General features: G+C 41.4%; 1 protein-coding gene across 1 annotated transcript in view; it reads left to right on the top strand.

Moving 5' to 3' along the window:
* LOC105898163 (NACHT, LRR and PYD domains-containing protein 1 homolog) overlaps nucleotides 1-14,393 on the top strand; it is a 16,709-nt gene extending 2,316 nt beyond the window's left edge. Inside the window, exons 3-7 of the mRNA XM_031562727.2 lie at nucleotides 2,618-2,701; nucleotides 3,111-3,218; nucleotides 7,272-7,460; nucleotides 8,852-9,037; nucleotides 14,321-14,393. Coding sequence (XP_031418587.2) covers nucleotides 2,618-2,701; nucleotides 3,111-3,218; nucleotides 7,272-7,460; nucleotides 8,852-9,037; nucleotides 14,321-14,393 — 640 coding nt within the window. The remainder of the gene's footprint in view (nucleotides 1-2,617; nucleotides 2,702-3,110; nucleotides 3,219-7,271; nucleotides 7,461-8,851; nucleotides 9,038-14,320) is intronic.
* Nucleotides 14,394-22,500: the final 8,107 nt, after the last annotated feature.

Genomic DNA, 22,500 nt, shown 5'->3' with positions numbered 1-22,500 from the left:
GGCATTACATACGGTGATATCGGGTGACCACGATTAGCACAATATTATACAGATTGCCTTCCATAATATGTGAGAAATGGAATGAAAACATCTGGCCATCAGTGTTTTCATACGTTCAGCTTCATCTGTGTGTCATGCTGTGGTCTGTTTGTGAGAGAGCTGATCTGTTGTGGTTGAATGATCTGATGGATGTCTTCATGTATGTTTTGAAAGGTTACATGTGGAGAGACTGTCCGATGCTGATGTTGTTGACCTGATCTCAGCTCTGGGGGAGGGAAAGATCCTGACTGAACTGAGGTAATCATTTTACATTTGTTATTTGTGATCATATAGAACTTGAACAACTTCTATCTTTTTAACTCTATGTTAAAGGTCGGGATAGCCTTGCGGTTAGAGCAAGATGTTATACTCATAGGAGGAGAAAGATCCTGACTGGACTGAGGTAATCATTTTACATTTGTGATTTGTGATTATAGAGAACTTCTATGTTTTCAACTCTCCATTAGGTAGAGCAAATGTAGTGTGTTCCTTGAGTTATATGCTTGTTGTCTTCCCTTCTGTTTGTGCCGTCCAGGACTGAATCCAGTTTCTACCCAGTTTAGCTTTGCAGTGTTGGGGAGTAACATTAACAAAACTGCCATCCTGTCTTCCTTGGATATAGTTGATCTTAATAACAAACGGGTCAGGGTTAATTACAGTAAAGAGAACATGAACACACATGTATAATGTATTAGTGCATAATAAAGAGACTAGAAGAGAGAGATTGAGATTGGTCTGTATGTGCTCATCCACAGCGTGGTAAAGAGCAGCCTCTTACATGAGAGTGTGGAGCAGGTCCTCAGTGCTCTCTCCAGACAAAAGTCTGTGGATGAAGTCCATCTGTTTGGGACAGCCATCACTGGCACCACTGAGGTGAGAACAGCAAGATTGCGAAAATATTGAATCATAGTTGATTGACTTATTATCTTTGATTAACTGATTATCATAACAGTCAAGGTTGATGAACTGCAAGGTGATGTGTGTTTGTGTGTGTGTGTGTGTGTGTGTGTGTGTGTGTGTGTGTGTGTGTGTGTGTGTGTGTGTGTGTGTGTGTACGGAATGGTATATTTCTATCTTTTGGTGGTGTACTCTGATAGGTGGGAAGTAGGGGTGTAAAAAATAACCGATACGTATCGATATCCGTTTTTTAGCGTGTAAGATATGACTACATAAATGCATGAAGTCCCGTAACGGTATTAAAATGACATGAACCGGTCGTTGCCCCGATTAAAAAGTTATGAACCGGTTCCATTGAGGTCCATTGTTTCCTCAAACGCAGTTTTACATTATTTTATACCCTTATAAGGAGCTGGCGGGGCGTTTCTGTATGCAAGTTCAGGTGCATATGAGAGCGCGTTCAATTAAAGAATCAGTGCACAGCTAAGAAAACTTTGGCGGTTTAAGAACACATTTCCAGGCTTTCATGAATCCAGCAGAGCTCTTTTCTGAGGTTGGTCTTTCGAAGTTGGGAAGAAGATATTTAAGAAGACACTTAAGAAAATGTTCGAGAATTAGGTCCATTGTTTCCTCACAACGCAGTGTTTCCAATTATTGAACTGCATCGAATCGCATTGAATCGCATCTAATCTAATCGCACTGAATCGTTTTTTATCAACATGCATCTTTTCTTGTATCGTATCGTGCCCATGTATCGAGATACGAATCGGATCGTCTTTTTCATGAGAGATTCACATCCTAGTGGGAAGCAATTTACTTTGTGTTTGTTCTTTGATTCTATCTTTTGTTGGTGTACTCTGACAGCCTAGTATCAATTAACTCTCTGTTTGTTCTTTGATTGGTCAGTCCCCATTGACTCTGTGTTCTGATTGGCAGGATTGAGGATAATTCGAGTGCATACTCCTCCCTCTCTGTGATCAAAGACTCCAGAGGCCTTAGGTGAAACCTCCCTTCATGAGAAGCTTCACTGTCTGTGTTAATGGTGTTGTATGTAAACGTTACAGGTTGCACCTGAAGAGTGAGCATTGTTATGTGTAAAATATTAAACTAAGCCCTCATGTGCCTGTGTTTCAGGCTAGATGTAAAATCACTATTGCCTTCTATAATATGTTAGAACTAGAATAGATATTTTCACACAGCACCAAAACACATAATCATTTCATCACAAGTATGACTTATTGTGAGGTACAACAATACAAGAGGTGATCAAAGAGAACATAACGTAAATTGTTTCATCAAAGTTAAGTGCCAGATAGACATTTTATGCAAACTTGAGTATTGATGTAACAATCTAAAAAATGAATATACATATGACTAGATAGACAGGGATGCTCTGATAGCATTTGGTAGCTCATTGCACCATCAAGAAACTGTTATTTTCCTGAGCCTTTGACTTGTTAACTGATCTGTTGGTGCAATCATATTCAGTTTCAGTAGAAAATGTCACACCAGCCAGTAGATTTGGATGTGAGTAATGGGGTACTCTGGCCATGTGGAAACATCTGGCCATCAGTGTTTTCATACGTTCAGCTTGCTCTGTGTGTCGTGCTGTGGTCTGTTTGTGAGAGAGCTCATTTGTGGTGGTTAAATGGTCTGATGGCTGTCATCATGTTGTTGAAAGGTTAACTGTGGAGAGGCTGTCAGATGCTGAAGTTGGTGTCCTGATCTCAGCTCTGGGGGAGGGGAGGAACCTGTCTGAATTAAGGTAATCATTTTACATTTGTGATTATAGAGAATTTGTACAACTTCTATGTTTTCAACTCTACATTAGGTAGAGCAAATATAGTGTGTTCCTTGTGTTAAATGCTTGTTGTCTTCCCTTCTGTTCGTGCCGTCCAGGACTGAATCCAGTTTCTACCCAGTTTAACTTTGCAGTGTTGAGGAGTAACATTAACAAATCTGCCATCTTCTTTAGACAAAGTTGATCTTAATAACAAACGGGTCAGGGTTAATTAAAGTAAAGAGAACATGAACACACATGTATAATGTGTGAGTGCATAATAAAGAGACCAGAAGAGAAAGATTGAGATTTGTCTGTATGTGCTCATTCACAGCGTGGTAGATAGCAGCCTCTCACATGAGAGTGTGGAGCAGGTCCTCCGTGCTCTCTCCAGACAAAAGTCTGTGGGTAACGTCTGTCTGTCTGTGCCGACCATCACTGGCACCACCATGGCCCTGTGCTTGGACTTCATTCAGAACACAGAGACGTGCCGTCAGCTGAGGTGAGAACAGCAAGATTGCTCAGATTAACTGATTATCATAGCAGTCAAGGTTGATTAACTGCAAGGTGCTGAACTGATGGTGTGTGTGTGTGTGTGTGTGTGCAGAATAGTATATTTCTATCTTTTGGTGGTGTACTCTGATAGGCGAGAACCAACTAACTCTGTGTTTGTTCTTTGATTGGTCAGTCCCCATTGACTCTGTGTTCTGATTGGCAGGCTTCAGGATAATTCAAGTCCACCCACCTCTCTCTCTGTGGACAAAGACTCCAGAAGCCTCAGGTGAAACCTCCCTTCATGAAAAGCTTCACTGTCTGTGTTACAGTTTTTCTCGATTGCTTTGGCACATTTTTCCATTCACTGTTTACTTTTTCAAAACAGCTCACACACAGCCCTTAACAGAAGCTGAAACGACCAAAACACTTTATGATGTTTGCAGAATGACACCACCTTCTCAAAACTTATCACACACCCATCAAAACCAAACATTTCCATCAAAACCTATAAATTGTGCTCAGTTGAAAATTAATGTTTTCTCATTTATTTAACAATGGATAACAAAACTTAAACTACAGCTATCAATATCAACCTCTGAAACCATCACTTCAACTTTTGTGCAACACCCTCACAGTATTGACTATTTTACCACTGACAACATACTACAATTTGGGTTTTGTACTGAGCACTCTTACTTAGGGAATATACTGTCAGAAAGTATTTGAAATCTGAAAATTTGTATACAGAAAAATATTGTAGTTCTGTTTTTGTATTGCTAAATACTATAAAAGATATTCTAAACAAAGACCTGTCAACACCATTGATTTACATTTGTTCTACTGTGTACAAAATGGCAAAGATTCTGACACAAAAATATTTATTGCAGTCATTTTTCCACATTACATGTATATACTGCAAGAAGTCAAAATGACAGGTTTCAATTTACAGTAAAAAGGTCAAATCTGTTCTGCAGTGAACGTTCTCCCCCTGCCACCAGTGTGGGCCAGTGTGTTGATTCTGTAAAAATAGTGCAATAGGCTGTAAATATACAGTAATCAGAATTCTACCGTATATGTTGTAAATTACTTTAGTGAAACTATAGTACTACATTGTATTGTGGCAACACACTTTACAAAAGTATAGAAATGGTTGTTGCCAAGAGTGCAAAAACAGTGAAACACAGTACAGTAAATTGACTGCAAAGGCCAGCAAAGTGTCATTGTCATTGCCGAACGTACAAACAATTGATGCCACAGTATGACGGCTCAGGTATGGCTAAACCCTTTGGCCAGCATGTCTCATGGAGAGGTAATGATTGACTACGTGATCAATGACTGTTGCCCTACTGTAATTTCATTAGAGCATCTTACATGAATACCACGTCCCCTGACAGGGGCCCCTCTACCCTACCACGGCCTCTTCCTTGTCCTCATCCTTGTCCTTGCTGAGGTTGTTTGTGGTGGCCTCCTTGATCCATGCTTGGTATCAACTTCAATCTTTTGACCTCTTTTAGAGGTTGAGAACTACTTGATTAGTTGTGCACAGAGAGTTCACACAGGTGCTGACGATATTTAGAATATAGAGAGCAGTTTCAGTTGGCTGCTACTAGGCGTTTGCAATGTGTTGACATGGTTATTCAGTTAGGTTTTGTGTCTTTCTCTGAGAAGTGTGTTATCTGTTTTGAAAAGTGTGTTAAAACTCAAAGAAATTTGTGTGAAAGCAATGAGAAATAGTTAACCCATTCGCCAGAGAAGACTCTTGCTGTGCAAAGAAGATGTGAGCATTAGATTAAGTTGACCCATGATTCGCTAAATGTGTGAAAGCAATCGAGAAAAACTGTAATGGTGTTGTACGTAAACGTTACATGTTGCACCTGAAGAGTGAGCATTGTTATGTGTAAAATACTAAACTAAGCCTTCATGTGCCTGTGTTTTAGTCTGGATGTGAATGCACCATCTTCCACAATGTTACCTGGACTCTGTTTGGTCTGAAGAAGGTGGAGTTGTGCGTGTGCGTGTGCGTGTGTCTGTACTGAAGGTTATATTTCTATCTTTTGGTGGTGTACTCTGATAGCCTAGTATCAATTCCTTCTGTGTTTGTTCTTTGGTTGGTCAGTCCACATTGACACTGTGCTCTGATTGGCAGGCTTAAGGATATTTAAAAGTAACACTATGAAGTTTCTGGAGCCGGCAGGTAGGGGGCTACTTTCTGCTGGATTATTCAGTAACTTATTTGCGGTCTTGCTTTGTCTTGTGTTGCACTTACTTGATGTTTGACTGTGTTAGGAAAGTTGTTGGCCACCTAGCCACCACAGCTATCACAATAACATTACAAAGAAGCTGACGCGAGAGCACTTATTACTAGCATCAATGTGTTATAACAAGCTTGCTAGTCAGATGTCTTGCTAGTGGATGAACTTAGCGAAACCTGTTGAAATGAGCTTAAAAGTCTTTGTCTATGACAAACTAGCGAGCCAACAACTTTCCTAACACAGTCAAAAATCAAGCAAGTGCAACACATGATAATGTGTGTGTGTGTGTGTGTGTGTGTGTGTGTGTGTGTGTGAAATAAAAATAAAAAACAGATATTGTCTTTGAGAGAGTGTGTATGTTTTTTTGGAAGATCCATGACAGACTAAAGACGTATATTTTTATTTTAGGTTACAAGCTTATAAGGCCTGGGATTGGGCTGATGGTCTCTTACTGGAGGAGGGGATCAGTCTTCTGCAGGAGTCCGATAAGCGCCGTCCAGATTGCACTGTGATCCTCACTGGGTGTGTACTTCTACTGACTGACCTGTCTGTCTGTCTGTCTGTCTGTCTGACTCTAGATCTGTCTATCTGTTGGCCACTGTCTGACTGTTGATTAGAAAGCATCTTACCCTCCCTCCACACACACACATACACACACACACAGGTTACCATTTGGGTTGCCGGTGACTGTCGGCCCATCAACATAGTTGAGGACAGTGGGCTGATTGAGGTAATTCGAATTGCTTCAGGGGAAATTCTTACGATTTACCGTCGAGGGGCACCATTGTGTTTAAAAAAAATACAATTAAACAACAGTGTCTAAAATACACGCTGTCTGAAGTGATTACTTGTTTATTTATAAGATTTAGTCTTAAGAAGAAAAACAAACTTTAATAAAATTAATTTCAAAATGTGCGATTAATTAGTAAAAAAAATGTAATCGATTGACAGCCCTAATTTTAATGCCTTAAAGACATCTTTGATGTTTTATCAGACAGACTTAGTGAATATGGAGTGAGGTGCTCCTTTAGATAGAGCTGTAGCCGAGTGTGAGGTTTGTATAGAGTTGTGAGGTTTTTTGTGTTTTATCCTTAAAGCTGTAGGAGAGTGTGAGGTTAGTGTAGAGTTGTGATGTTTGTGTGTGTTTTATCCTTAAAGCTGTAGGCGAGTGTGAGGTTTGTGTAGAGTTGGGATGTTTGTGTGTGTTTTACCCTTAAAGCTGTAGGCGAGTGTGAGGTTTGTGTAGAGTTGGGATGTTTGTGTGTTTTATCCTTAAAGGTGTAGGTGAGTGTGAGGTTTGTGTAAAGTTGTGATGTTTGTGTGTGTTTTTTCCTTAAAGCTGTAGGCGAGTGTGAGGTTTGTGAAGAGTTGTGATGTTTGTGTGTGTTTTATCCTTAAAGCTGTAGGCGAGTGTGAGGTTTGTATAGAGTTGTGAGGTTTGTGTAGAGTTGTGAGGTTTGTGTAGGGCGAATGTGAGGTTTGTACAGTTGTGAGGTTTGTGTGTGTTTTATCCCTAAAGCTGTAGGCGAGTGTGAGGTTTGTATAGAGTTTGGATGTTTGTGTGTGTTTTATCCTTAAAGCTGTAGGCGAGTGTGAGTTTTGTGAAGAGTTGTGATGTTTGTGTGTGTTTTATCCTTAAAGCTGTAGGCGAGTGTGAGGTTTGTGTAGAGTTGTGATGTTTGTGTGTGATTTATCCTTAAAGCTGTAGGCGAGTGTGAGGTTTGTGTGTTTTATCCTTAAAGCTGTAGGTGAGTTTGATGTTTGTGGGGAGATCTAATGTGTTTCTGTCTCTGTTTTTCTCCATGAAGGAGGAGATGCACTAAACCCGGTGGGAAGTGTGGTGAGGAAGATGCCAAACTGCCCTGCAACCAGCGTGTGAAGATCCAAATGAAGGGGCCAGATGTCACTGTGGAGTTGGTGGTGAGATGCCTGACTGAGAGCTTGGCCAGCAGTATCCTCAACCTCATCCACACGTACCCCACTGTGAAGGAAGTAAGGTAAGAGATACATCATCCTCTGTTTCTGTATGTAGTCTATGCATGGAGGGGTAGTCTGTATGGACACACTGTGTGCAGGAGAGAGACAGAGAGAGTGAAGTATTTAATAAAAAAACAGATATTGTATATAAAGACATTGTATTATTGTGTTTTAAATGTATTTGCTTTGGTACCACTGCTTTGAAACAGTCATGCCAATAAAGCTCAACTGAATTGAAGAGAGAGGTGTGTGTGTGTGTGTGTGTGTGTGTGTGTGTGTGTGTGTGTGTGTGTGTGTGTGTGTGTGTGTGTGTGTGTGTGTGTGTGTGTGTGTGTGTAAAATGTGTATACATTGTAAGTCGCACATATGTAAGTCGCTTTGGATAAAAGCGTCTGCTAAATGCCTAAATGTAAATGTAAATGTAAATGTGTGTGTGTGTGTGTGTGTGAAATAAAAAAATAAAAAACAGATATTGTCTTTGAGAGAGTGTGTATGTTTTTTTTGGAAGATCCATGACAGACTAAAGAAGTATATTTTTATTTTAGGTCCCAAGCTTCAACTACGTCGTGTTGGGTTGATGGTCTCTTACTGGAGGAGGGGATCAGTCTTCTGCTGGAGTCCGATAAGCGCCGTCCAGATTGCACTGTGATCCTCACTGGGTGTGTACTTCTACTGACTGACCTGTCTGTCTGTCTGTCTGTCTGTCTCTTGATCTGTCTATCTGTTGGCCACTGTCTGACTGTTGATTAGAATGCATCTCACCCTCCCTCCACACACACACACACACACACACACACACACACTGCCAGATAAATGTAAGTGATTGAATGGAACATTGATGTATTCTAATGCCTTAAAGACATCTTTGATGTCAGTTGTGATATTTGTGTGTGTTTTATCCTTAAAGCTGTAGGCGAGTGTGTGGTTTGTGTAGAGTTGGGATGTTTGTGTGTGTTTTATCCTTAAAGCTGTAGGAGAGTGTGAGGTTTGTGAAGAGTTGTGATGTTTGTGTGTGTTTTATCCTTAAAGCTGTAGGTGAGAGTGAGGTTTGTGTAGAGTTGTGATGTTTGTGTGTTTTATCCTTAAAGCTGTAGGCGAGTGTGAGGTTTGTGTAGAGTTGGGATGTTTGTGTGTTTTATCCTTAAAGCTGTAGGCGAGTGTGAGGTTTGTGTAGAGTTGTGATGTTTGTGTGTTTTATCCTTAAAGCTGTAGGCGAGTGTGAGGTTTGTATCGAGTTGTGAGGTTTGTGTAGAGTTGAGATGTTTGTGTGTTTTATCCTTAAAGCTGTAGGCGAGTGTGAAGTTTGTATAGTTGTGATGTTTGTGTGTGTTTTATCCTTAAAGCTGTAGGTGAGTTTGATGTTTGTGGGGATATCTAATGTGTTTCTCTGTCTCTGTTTTTCTCCATGAAGGAGGAGATGCACTAAACCCAGTGGTAAGTGTAGTGAGGAAGATGCCGAACTGCCCTGCAACCAGTGTGTGAAGATCCAAATGAGGGGGCAACATGTCACTGTGGAGTTGGTGGTGAGAAGCCTGACTGAGAGCTTGGCCAGTATCCTCAACCTCATCCACACGTACCCCGCTGTGAAGGAAGTAAGGTAAGAGATACATCATCTTCTGTTTCTGTATGTAGTCTATGCATGGAGGGGTAGTCTGTATGGACACATTGTGTGCAGGACTGTGTGTGTGTGAGAGAGAGTAATATTTAATTAAAAAAAAACTATCTAAAGACATTGGGCCTCATTCTCGAACATTTTCTGAAGTTTCTTCTAAAATGTTACCTACGGACTTTGGAAAACCAACGTAAGAAAAAGATCTCTGCCAGATTCATGAACGCCTGAAAATGTGTTCTCACGCAGCCGAAGTGTTCTCAGCTGTGCTCCCCCGACTGAGGATTCTTAAATTGAACGCCCGTTCTCGTGCACCTGATTTTGCATACATACACGTCCTTATAAGGGCACGCCGTTGCAGTGACGTGTGCAGTCGGAATCGACCGAATCCACGCAAAAGCAACTCAAAAGCGAGTCATGTCAAAGCGGAAAGCGAGCACCGGTCGAGTAATCGCAGATCTAAGTTCACCGGTGCAGAGGTGGAGGTACTGTTGCAGGATGTAGATGTGTCCATTCTATTCCACAATGGCTATATCCACACGATTGAGTTTAGTGCTTATTTATTTATTCACTTACATTTGCAGTGTTCGTGTAGTCCTTTTTTTAATTTTAGGACATCACAATGCCTCGTAGAATCATGACTATACATGTGAAATGTTATTGTTAATGATACAAATATTCTCATATTTATTATTATTATAAATATTTAAATCCGAGGTTGTCTGTAGAGTTGTGATGTGAACGCAATCGCCAACGATTTCTCACAAATTCAGCCCTTAACACTTCTAACACGGAGCGGCCCCGTGGGGCATCTTGTGTTTTTTTGAGGAATTGCATTTAAGAAAACTCTGGCCGATTTACGACGGCTATTTTGCGTTCTGAAAGTCTTGTGAAGTTCAGAACAAATCCCAGATGAGAGAACTTTCATGAATGCCAAATTTGTTCCTAAATCCACCGGAAGTGGAGTTCAGAAGAATTTCCTTCTTAAATTCTTCCTAACTGCGTTCGAGAATCTATATTGTGTTTGAAATGTATTTGCTTTGGCACCACTGCTTCGAAACAGTCATACTAATAAAACTCAACTGAAGAGAGAGAGATTGTGTGTGTGTGTGTGTGTGTGTGTGTGTGTGTGTGTGTGTGTGTGTGTGTGTGTGAGAGAGAGAGAGAGAGCCTTTGTGAGTGATTTTTTGGCCATATGTCACTCAGGAGATTCAGTGAACAGATGAGGAAGAAAGCAATGATGGATCTACTGACTATTCAACAGATTAGGAGGAAAGCAATGATGGATCTACTCACTCTTTAACAGATGAGGAGGAAAGCCTGCCTTCAGACTAGTCATTTTTTATACTTGAACGTCACATGCCGCACATGCGATCTGCACAAAAACTTCACTCAGGAGATTCAGGACTATAGGAGACTCCAGATATGGGGCCAAATGTCACTCAGGAGATTCAGGACTATAGGAGACTTCAGATATGGGGCCAAATGTCACTCAGGAGATTCAGGACTATAGGAGACTCCAGATATGGGGCCAAATGTCACTCAGGAGATTCAGGACTATAGGAGACTTCAGATATGGGGCAAATGTCACTCAGGAGATTCAGGACTATAGGAGACTTCAGATATGGGGCCAAATGTCACTCAGGAGCTTCAGGACTATAGGAGACTTCAGATATGGGGCCAAATGTCACTCAGGAGATTCAGGACTATAGGAGACTTCAGATATGGGGCCAAATGTCACTCAGGAGATTCAGGACTATAGGAGACTTCAGATATGGGGCCAAATGTCACTCAGGAGATTCAGGACTATAGGAGACTCCAGATATGGGGCCAAAAGTCACTCAGGAGATTCAGGACTATAGGAGACTTCAGATATGGGGCCAAATGTCACTCAGGAGATTCAGGACTATAAGAGACTCCAGATATGGGGCCAAATGTCACTCAGGAGATTCAGGACTATAGGAGACTCCAGATATGGGGCCAAATGTCACTGAGGAGATTCAGGACTATAGGAGACTCCAGATATGGGGCCAAATGTCACTCAGGAGATGCAGGACTATAGGAGACTCCAGATATGGGGCCAAATGTCACTGAGGAGATTCAGGACTATAGGAGACTCCAGATATGGGGCCAAATGTCACGGAGGATAAAAGCAGTCCACTGCTGTCCCCCACCACTTACATTCATCGGTTGCCACGTTCACAAAAGTTTTGAATTCTTTCAGAATAGATTTTAAGATTGTATTGATTACTTGGAGGGCTCTTCATGGCCTCTCTCCTAGCTACATCTCTGATCTCTTAGTCCTGCACACGCCCAGGAGATGGCGCTAACCCTAACCCTGAGGACATCAGGTGGGCAGAGTCAGTGACTTCCTTAGAGTCCCTTCTTAAAACACACTTTCATAGAGTCAGTGACTTCCTTAGAGTCTTAAAACACACTTTCATAGAGTCAGTGACTTCCTTAGACTCTTAAAACACACTTTCATAGAGTCAGTGACTTCCTTAGAGTCTTAAAACACACTTTCATAGAGTCAGTGACTTCCTTAGACTCTTAAAACACACTTTCATAGAGTCAGTGACTTCTATAGAGTCTTAAAACACACTTTCATAGAGTCAGTGACTTCCTTAGAGTCCCTTCTTAAAGCACACTTTCATAGAGTCAGTGACTTCCTTAGACTCTTAAAACACACTTTCATAGAGTCAGTGACTTCTATAGAGTCTTAAAACACACTTTCATAGAGTCAGTGACTTCTATAGAGTCTTAAAACACACTTTCATAGAGTCAGTGACTTCCTTAGAGTCAGTGACTTCCTTAGAGTCCTTCTTTTTTTTGTGATCAAATGTTTTATTTTTTTTATAACAATGAGTTTATACAGGGGGAGTAAAACAGCAAAACAGAACAACTAAAAACATACATATAAAATCAGATAAAATGGGTAGTCCATATAATTGGCCAGAAAGACAAGGTGAAAAGAAAAGAAAAACAACATGATAAGAAATACACATACACCGGTATATGGAGGACAGAAAAGACACAACACATAGACATACATGACATAGACAAATGGAAGGTACTTAACTCAAACATCTTTGGCTAGAGTAAGGAGGCTTAGGTTTACACTACTTCTTTCAAAGAAACAGCAATACTGTGCCATGCATCTATAGTTTTCTCTGAAGCACCATTAATTCGAGCGGTTGAGAGTTCCAGGTATATTACGTCCAAAAAGGGAAAGGGACCATGACTTGATAGACATAGAGTGAGGTGGTTTCCAACGAGTTGCAATCATTTTCTTGGCAGCAGTCAGTCCAGCAAAAACTGCACGCTTTTGGATTTTAGACAGTGTTAAGGTAGACAAGTCATTCAAAATCAACGTTTTCACATTAACAGGCACTGTAACATCAGTCAAGGTAGATAATTTGGATGCAATATTGTTCCAAAATAACCTGAAGAGAGAGAGAGATTGTGTGTGTGTGAGAGAGTGAGAGAGAGAGAGAGAGAGAGAGAGAGAGAGAGAGAGAGTCTTTGTGAGTGATTTTTTATTTAAAAAACAGATATGATGTGTAAGAAAGCCAGAGAGTGTGTATGTTTGTATTGGAAGATCCATGACAGACTAAAGAAGTATATATTTTTATTTTAGGTTACAAGCTTTAATGGCCTGGGATTGGGCTGGTGGTCTCTTACTGGAGGGGACCAGTCTTCTGCCGCAGGGGACCACTCCTCTGCCGGAGGGGACCAGTCTTCTGGGGACCACTCTTCTGCCGGAGGGGACCACTCTTCTGCCGGAGGGGACCACTCTTCTGCCGGAGGGGACCACTCTTCTGCCGGAGGGGATCACTCTTCTGCCGGAGGGGACCACTCTTCTGCCGGAGGGGACCAGTCTTCTGGAGGAGTTCTATAAGCGTCCAGGTTGCACTGTGATCCTCAGGGGGTGTGTACTTCTACTGACTGACCTGTCTGTCTCTGTCTGTGACTCTTGATCTGTCTATCGGTTGGCCATTGTCGGACTATTGATTAGAAAGCATCTTACCCTCCCTCCACACACACACACACACAAAACACACACACACAAACACACACTGCCAGAGAAATGGATGTGATTGAATGGAACATTGATGTCTTTTAATGCCTTAAAGACATCTTTGATGTTTTATCAGACAGACTTAGTGAATATGGAGTGAGGTGCTCCTGATGGAGAGCTGTAGGAGAGTGTGAGGTTTGTGTAGAGTTGGGATGTGTGTGTGTGTGTTTTATCCTTAAAGCTGTAGGTAAGTGTGAGGTTTGTGTAGAGTTGTGATGTTTGTGTGTGTTTTATCCTTAAAGCTGTAGGCGAGTGTGAGGTTTGTGTAGAGTTGTGATGTTTGTGTGTGTTTTATCCTTAAAGCTGTAGGTGAGTGTGATGTTTGTGTAGAGTTGTGATGTTTGTGTGTGTAGAGTTTTGATGTTTGTGTGTGTTTAATGATCTAATGTGTTTCTGTGTGTCTGTTTTTTTCCATGAAGGTGGATATGCACTAAACCCACTGGAAAGTGTAGTAAGGAAGGATACTTACGATTGGACTGCAACCAGTACGTGATGATCCAGATAACGTGGCCATATGTCACTCAGGAGATTCAGGGAACAGATAAGGAAGAAAGCAACAATGGATCTACTGACTATTCAACAGATGAGGAGGAAAGCAATGATGGATCTACTGACTATTCAACAGATGAGCAGGAAAGCAATAAAGGATCTACTCACTCTTCAACAGATGAGGAGGAAAGCAATGATGGATCTACTGACTATTCAACAGATGAGCAGGAAAGCAATAAAGGATCTACTCACTCTTCAACAGATGAGGAGGAAAGCCTGCCTTCAGACTAGTCATTTTTTATACTTCACATGCCGCACATGCGACCTGCACAAAAATGTCACTGAGAAGATTCAGGACTGTAGGAGACTCCAGATATGGGGCCAAATGTCACTCAGGAGATTCAGGACTATAGGAGACTCCAGATATGGGGCCAAATGTCACTGAGGAGATTCAGGACTATAGGAGACTCCAGATATGGGGCCAAATGTCACTGAGGAGATTCAGGACTATAGGAGACTCCAGATATGGGGGCCAAATGTCACTGAGGATAAAAACAGTCCACTGCTGTCTCCCACCACTTACATCCATCGGTTGCCACTTCGGTTACCTTTTTTTAATTCTTTCAGAATAGATTTTAAGATTGTATTGATTACTTGGAGGGCTCTTCATGGCCTCTCTCCTAAATACATCTCTGATCTCTTAGTACCGCACGCAGCCAGGAGATGGCGCTAACCCTTACCATTACCCTGAGGACATCCGGTGGGCAGAGTCCCTGACTTCCTTAGAGTCACTTCTTAACAAAAAAACACACTTTCATAGAGTCAGTGACTTCCTTAGAGTCCCTTCTTAAAACACACTTTCATAGAGTCAGTGACTTCCTTAGAGTCCCTTCTTAAAACACACTTTTATAGAGTCAGTGACTTCCTTAGAGTCCCTTCTTAAAACACACTTTCATAGAGTCAGTGACTTCCTTAGAGTCCCTTTTTAAAACACACTTTCATAGAGTCAGTGACTTCCTTAGAGTCCTTCTTAAAACACACTTTTATAGGAGAGCCTTTCCTGAGTTTTGATTTCCTTTGAATTGTATTTTCTTTTCTTTAAAAAATAGTTTTACTTTGTATAGCCTACCTAATTGTTTTTATCTGTTTCCTTTTCAAACCTGGTGATTTCATGTCATGATTTGATGTTGCTGCCACTGTGTCTTAAAACACACTTTTTTTGGAGAGCCTTTCATGGTTTTAATTTCCTTTGAATTGTCTTTTATTTCCATAAAACATTTGTTTTACTCTGTATTGGTGGACCACTCTATTATTTTTATAATTTCAAATACAAATATTTTCATTTAGAGCATTTATTTGCATAAAAAAAGACAACTGGTCAAAATAACAAAAAAGATGCAGTGTTTTCAGATCTCGAATAATGAAAAGAAAACAAGTTCATATTCATTTTTAAACAAAACAATACTAATGTTTTAACTTATGAAGAGTTCAGAAATCTATATTCGGTGGAATAAACTTGATTTACAATCAAAGCTTTCATGTGTCTTGGCATGCTCTCCACCAGTCTTTCACATTGCCGTTGGGTGACTTTATGCTACTCCTGGTTCAAAACTTCAAGCAGCTCGGCTTTGATTGATGGCTTGTGACCATCCATCTTCCTCTTGATCACATCATTCCAGAGGTTCTCAATGGGCTTCATGTCTGGGGGTTGGGCTGGCCATGACAGGGTCCTGATGTGAATTTACATTCATCTCGGTTACAACCAGTCAACTGTTTTAAAGAGGTACAGAAAACCTTGGTGATAGAAATTAGGTTCAATAAAAAGGTTTCCAATTAATGTCTTTGAAACAAATCTATTTATTTAGTGACAATCTCGACAGTGACACATTACTGCTCTGAAATGTAAGTGTTAAACTTGTGTTGTTACTTTAAATCAAATGTGTGTGTGTGTGTGTGTGTGTGTGTGTTTACAGCAGTACATACAATAAATGACAGGGAACAGTCTTACTTTGTTTACTGCTCATATCAAATGTGCCACTGTTAAAGGTAGGGGTCGTGAGCCGGTTAGAGCAAGATGGAAAACTCGAAGGAGGACTCAGGAGGTTAAAGATGTTAAAGATGGGATTTTTATTATACCCAACTAAGGCCTATAAGGCAGTAAAACAATGATAATACTAAATAAATATATAATACTAAATAAATAAATATATAATACTAAATAAATACATAATACTAAATAAATATATAATACTAAATAAATATATAATACTAAATAAATAAAATGACAAAAAAACTTTGCAGACAGACAAATAAATGGACTTAAGTCACTTAAAAAATACACTACAGCAAAATAGGAAGTCGACTATCCATATAAATAAAAGGACCACATTAACTAGTAATGCTCAACGTCAACATATGGGGCTTGTCTTCAAGCATAATGTGGGTATATTTAATGCAATATTGAAATATGTTGTAAACGGTTTACAGCATAAGGCTCAACGTCAACATATGGGGCTTGTCTTAACGCATAATGTGGGTATATTTAATGTAATATTTAATTATGTACCCCTCAAAATGAAACTGGGGATCGTCTTTGTGATCCTCCACCACATCTTTTTAGTCCACTGTGACAACATCTCCCTCGTTTTTAAGTAAATGGTAAAACTGGCTGTCGTCGCTTTCTTCCATGATTGAAACTGGATCTGTCGTTGTGATGCATGCTACTATCGGGTAGCAACAATCTTGATGTTGAGCCTTATGTCGTAAACCGTTTCTGTCTGAGCATGCGCGACTAGCATCAGGTAGCGACTACCCGGTAGGCCCGTTCGCTCATCCATCCCTGCATGGGATAAAAGCAAGTCAGTCTCTCATAAGCATTTGAAGAAATTTGATCTACTTTCACGCTGTTTGTCATATAAGTCACATTTATTTGAAGTCTGCACAAGTTTAGGTACAATAACACATCCCATGCATGCCCTGCTCCCTATCAAATAATCATACAGTGACTAGTTGGAATATGTGCAAAACCCTTTCATAGGAGGGATGATAACACCCCCATCCTTACACACACCTCCCCATCCTGACACAAACCCTTTCACAGGGGAATGTCTTTTGATTAAGAGAACTATTTCCCAGGAATCTTCATGCTGTTTTGCGGTAGCCACTATATACCTACATACACAAACGACACTCCATACGCCTCCAAAGGCATTAGTGTACAAGTAAGCATGTATGCACATACGCTAGCCTAAGGGTTAGGGTTAGCATGTATGCACATAGGCTAGCCTAAGGGTTAGGGTTAGCATGTATGCACATAGGCTAGCCTAAGGGTTAGGGTTAGCATGTATGCACATAGAATAGCCTAAGGGTTCACCTTAGCACACACAGCAAACAGAGACCACATACTCAACACTGACCACATCATTAGTTATTGTGTAAGGCAGTGTATGGGCGGCGCTGCAGCCCTGTTGAGTTGTCTGATAATTTGTTGGTTTGAATTCCAGCCCCCTGTGTCTTTGCGACACTGTCGACAGCGAAGCCGCGCATGCGTCACAACGACAGATCATGTTAGATTGCCAGTTTCGATCATGCAAGACAGCGAAGACCCGTTTCACCGAAACACGACAGTTTAGTTGAAAACGAGAGAGATGGTGTCACTATGGACTAAACAGATGAGGTGGAGGATCACACAGTCTATCCCAGTTACATTTTGAGGGGTACGTACGTTGTACAGCACAACAGCAGTAAAATGAAGACTGCTCAAATAGTCTGAGCCAATTAGTTTAAAAAGGGTGAAAGGTGGAGGTAAATACAACACAGACATATTCATATTATTATTTGAATCATCACACTATATATATTGAAAATATCAGATGCCTTATAGCAGTCTCAATACAGTATATTATAAGACTAGACACTGTCCATAAGGGTGAAGATATATTGATGTTAAATCCCTTTAAAGGGCAGAGGCTTGTAGAAAATAAATAGTTATAGCCCCCCCCCCCCGCGCATGTGCAGTTAAAGGCCATTGGTACCTTTTGATACTACAACAACAGGGTCAACTTTCACCTTTGAACTTTCATCTTTGATTCTATAACAACAGTGTAGATAGCCGTACTGTTAAACTGTTTGATCCTAAAGTGTTACCGTACTATGAGTGGGTCTCGCGGGATTAACTTCACGTTATTAGTTATGTTGTTAGCGGGAGCTCGACACACATGGATGCTCTTGGTGTAAACTGTGGTTGTGAATAAAGACGGTTTCAACTCTCATTCGGATACTTTATAACACAAAACAACAAACAGGGTCAACTTTCACCTTTGAACTTTCACCTTTGATACTACAACAACAGGGTCAACTTTCACCTTTGCAGAGGCTCTACAGTCAGGTTCATTACCCCCACCATGACACAGACAGTAATATCAGTAGGTTCATTACCCCCACCATGACACAGACAGTAATATCAGTAGGTTCATTACCCCCCCCATGACACAGACAGTAATATCAGTCCTCTACAGTTAGGTTCATTACCCCCCCCCCATGACACAGGCAGTAATATCAGTCCTCTACAGTTAGGTTCATTACCCCCCCCCATGACACAGGCAGTAATATCAGTCCTCTACAGTTAGGTTCATTACCCCCCCCCATGACACAGGCAGTAATATCAGTCCTCTACAGTTACGTTCATTACCCCCCCCATGACACAGGCAGTAATATCAGTCCTCTACAGTTAGGTTCATTACCCCCCACCATGACACAGGCAGTAATATCAGTCCTCTACAGTTAGGTTCATTACCCCCCACCATGACACAGGCAGTAATATCAGTAGGTTCATTACCCCCACCATGACACAGGCAGTAATAGAATAGAATAGAATAGAATAGACTTTATTTGTCATTGTGCATTAGATACACAACGAAATTTGTTTGTGCAACCACTAAAAAAAGTGCAGTTGTGCTGGGTGGAGGGTATGAGGGTTGTGTGATTGTTTAGTTCTGTGATGGCCCTGGGGATGAAACTGTTCTGCAGTCTGGAGGTGCGGGCTGTAGTGGCCCGGTAGCGCCTGCCAGAGGGTAGCAGGGTGAAGAGATGGTTTGCGGGGTGAGTCTCATCCTTCAAAATGCCACATGCTCGGCGGAGGCAGCGTGTTCTAAAGATATCGTCCAGGGGAGGCAGTGGAAGTCCAATTATTCTCTCCGCAGACCTTATGACCTGACTGAGGGATTTCCTGTCCTTGTCTGTGCAGTTGACATACCATGCAGTGAAGCAGTATGTGAGGACACTTTCAATACAACAGTGGTAAAAAGCAGCTCGGGAGACAGGTTGTTTCTCTTCAGTATTCTCAAGAAGTAGAGCCGCTGCTGTGCTTTCTTGACTGTGGCGGTTGTGTTACTCACCCATTTCAGGTCCTCTGAGAGCATAACCCCCAGGAACTTAAAGCAGAAGGTCCTCTCCACTTCCTCACCATTGATGATGAGGGGTTGAGGGTTCGCCTTTTGCCGTCTGAAGTCAACTATGATTTCTTTGGTCTTTTTGACATTCAGGGTGAGGTTGTTTTGTTTACACCATCCTGTCAGTCTGTCAACTTCGTCTCTGTAGGCACTTTTAACGCGCTTCGCCACCAGCCTCTCAAAGCACTTGGCGATGATGGGAGTGAGCGCCACAGGTCTATAATCATTTAAAGTGCTGATGTTGCTTTGCTTGGGCACTGGAATAATAATTGCTGTTTTAAAACAGGTTGGTACGGCCGCTTTGGCTAGAGACATATTAAAAATGTCCGTAAAGACATCTCAGAATCAGAATCAGAATCAGAATGGGATTTATTGCCAAGTAGGTTTACACCTACTTGGAATTTTTTCTGGTGTGAAGGTGCATACAGTAAACATAAAACATAAAAACATAGAAACACAATAAGTACTACACATAACATAAAATCACAAATAAGTACTACACATAAGAAAAGTACTACACATAAGAACCAAAAAACACAATATATACGATACAAATATATAAACAATGAATATAAATCTGCGAGCTGGTATGCGCATTCTTTGAGCACTCTTCCTGGAATGGCATCTGGTCCCTCTGCCTTCCTTGTGTTCACAGACCTGAGGATGTGTCTTACCTCCTCTGCTGTTACCATGGCTGTGTGGTCTGTGCCAGCAGGTGGGGGAGCAGCTCCATTATCTAGCCCAGATGTCTCGAAGCGGGCATAGAAGTGGTTGAGCTCCTCTGCTAAGGAGGCATTGGTGTTTGTGGGTGGGTTGCGGCTTCCCCTGTAGTTGGTGATCTGTTGTATGCCTTACCACACTTGTGTTGGGTCTCTGTTGGTGAAGTGACCTTCAATCTTCTCCCTGTACATGGCTTTGGCCTGCTTGATGCCTTTTTTCAAGTTGTGCCTGGCTATGCTGTACTGTGCTCTGTCACCTGATTTGAAAGCTGTGTTGCGCTCCCTCAGAAGGGCCTGGACCTCCCCAGTCATCCAGGGTTTCCTGTTAGGGGGAATCCTGATGCGGGTGTTGGTGGTGATATTTTCAACGCAGGTCCTGATGTAACAGAGGACAGCAAAGGCATACTCATTCACATCCTGATTAAGAAAACAAGGTCCAGTTTGTTCGTTCAAAGCAGTCCTGGAGCTGTAGAGATGCCTTTCAGGCCACTTCCTAACAGTTTTGATGGTAGCTTCTTGTTTTTTAATGATGGGGCGATATGCTGGAATCAGGGATAGTGAACGGTGATCAGACTGGCCCAGGTGTGCGAGGGGTGAGGCCCTGTATCCCTTTTTAATAGAGTAATTTTAATTAGAGTATCTATTGTGTTCCATTAGAGTATCTATTGTGTTCCATTACAGTATCTATTGTGTTCCATTAGAGTATCTATTGTGTTCCATTACAGTATCTATTGTGTTCCATTACAGTATCTATTGTGTTCCATTAGAGTATCTATTGTGTTCCATTACAGTATCTATTGTGTTCCATTAGAGTATCTATTGTGTTCCATTACAGTATCTATTGTGTTCCATTAGAGTATCTATTGTGTTCCATTACAGTATCTATTGTGTTCCATTAGAGTATCTATTGTGTTCCATTACAGTATCTATTGTGTTCCATTACAGTATATATTGTGTTCCATTAGAGTATCTATTGTGTTCCATTACAGTATCTATTGTGTTCCATTACAGTATATATTGTGTTCCATTAGAGTATCTATTGTGTTCCATTACAGTATCTATTGTGTTCCATTAGAGTATCTATTGTGTTCCATTAGATTTATAGGAGTATTATGGGATTTATTAGAGTACGGGAACACACATCAAAGAGTATGGGAACACACATCACACACATCAAAGAGTATGGGAACACCAGACAGAATGAAGCCTTTAACTCCTCCTCACATTGAGAATGAAAGTGATTAAAAAAACTGTTCATGTTGGCAAGAGTTTCAGAATTTTCCAGACGGGGTCGCAATACAGCATCATCTGGACCAATCATATCCTCATCTACTGCCACTAGATGAGGACTGACGGACCCACAATCAACAGCATCCACCCCAGCATGCTCACCCTCAGACAAGGCGGCATTAAGCACTTCAGCCAACCCCAAACAAATCAGCACGGGGGAGAGCAGACGGCAAACCAGGCAAAACTGGACCGTACATTTTCCTGCACAGTCAGACCCCTCACTCAAAACAGGCTCGGCATCCACAACAGGAGGAGGTGGCACACCGGCACAAACAACCGGACCACAAACACCACCACCAATAACCACGTCCACCGTCAGAACAGGCAACGAAGGACGCACGGCCACGGCAGCACCATCCTGCACCCACCTGGCCATAGGCAACAGGCCAGCCCCAGGACCACTTGGTGGAGGCGACGGCCGAAAAAGAAAAGCCGAAAGTTTTCCCTCGGCCACAAGCCGAAGCCCCTTCCTTTCTAGGTCAATTTTAGCCAGTTCAAGCGCAATTCTGGTCCTTGGTCCAGACTGCTGGGTGATGCTGTAATGCCTGCAGTGTTTTAAACCCGTTGTTCAATTCCTTTTTGGGCTTTCAAACAGAGACATTTACCCACACCTGAAAAAGCAGCCCAGACCATCCATTAAAGCTTATCTGCAGGAGTGGCTTCTAAGTGTTTTACAAAATCACAGAATACGTCAAAAGCTGTAGTTGTGTTGGTGGACCACCTACCTTATTGTTTTTATCTGTTTCCTTTTCAAACCTGATGATTTCATGTCTGTTTTATTTAGCTGCTTCTGTGGAGGACTTTGTAAACGGTGTCTATAAATAAAGATTATTATTATTATATTATACAGTGGGGAAAAAAAGTATTTGAACCCCTGCCGATTTCGCAAGTTTGGCCACTTGCAAAGAAATGTGTGATCTATAATTGTAATAGTAGGTGTATTTTAACAGTGAGAAACAGAATATCAACAAAAAAATCCAGAAAACTGCATTTTATAACATTTATGACTTAATTTGCATTTGATGCAGAAAATAAGTATTTGAACCCCTAGCAAAACATGACTTAGTACTTGGTGGAATAACCCTTGTTGGCAAGCACAGACGTCAGACTTTTCAAGTAGTTGGTCACCAGGTTTACACACATCTCAGGAGGGATTTTGGTCCACTCCTCTTTGCAGATCCTGTCCAAATCCTTAAAGGACCCATCGTATGCCCATTTTACCACAAGTTGATATGGTTCCTTGGGGTCTTAATGAAATGTCTGTAACATATTTTGGTCAAAATACCACAAGGATCATTATTAATGGCATCCTTTTTACCCTGCCAAACACAGCCATTCTGTCAGCGAGCTGTTTTGAGCGCCTATGCTAATGAGCCAGCTAACCCCTCCCCCCGCCCTCCTCTACGGTTTTGGGCTACACATTCT

The sequence above is a fragment of the Clupea harengus genome, chromosome 25 (genome assembly GCF_900700415.2).
Source record: "Clupea harengus chromosome 25, Ch_v2.0.2, whole genome shotgun sequence".
NCBI classification, from domain to species: Eukaryota; Metazoa; Chordata; class Actinopteri; order Clupeiformes; family Clupeidae; genus Clupea; species Clupea harengus.
This window is presented reverse-complemented; position numbering and strand designations above follow the sequence as displayed.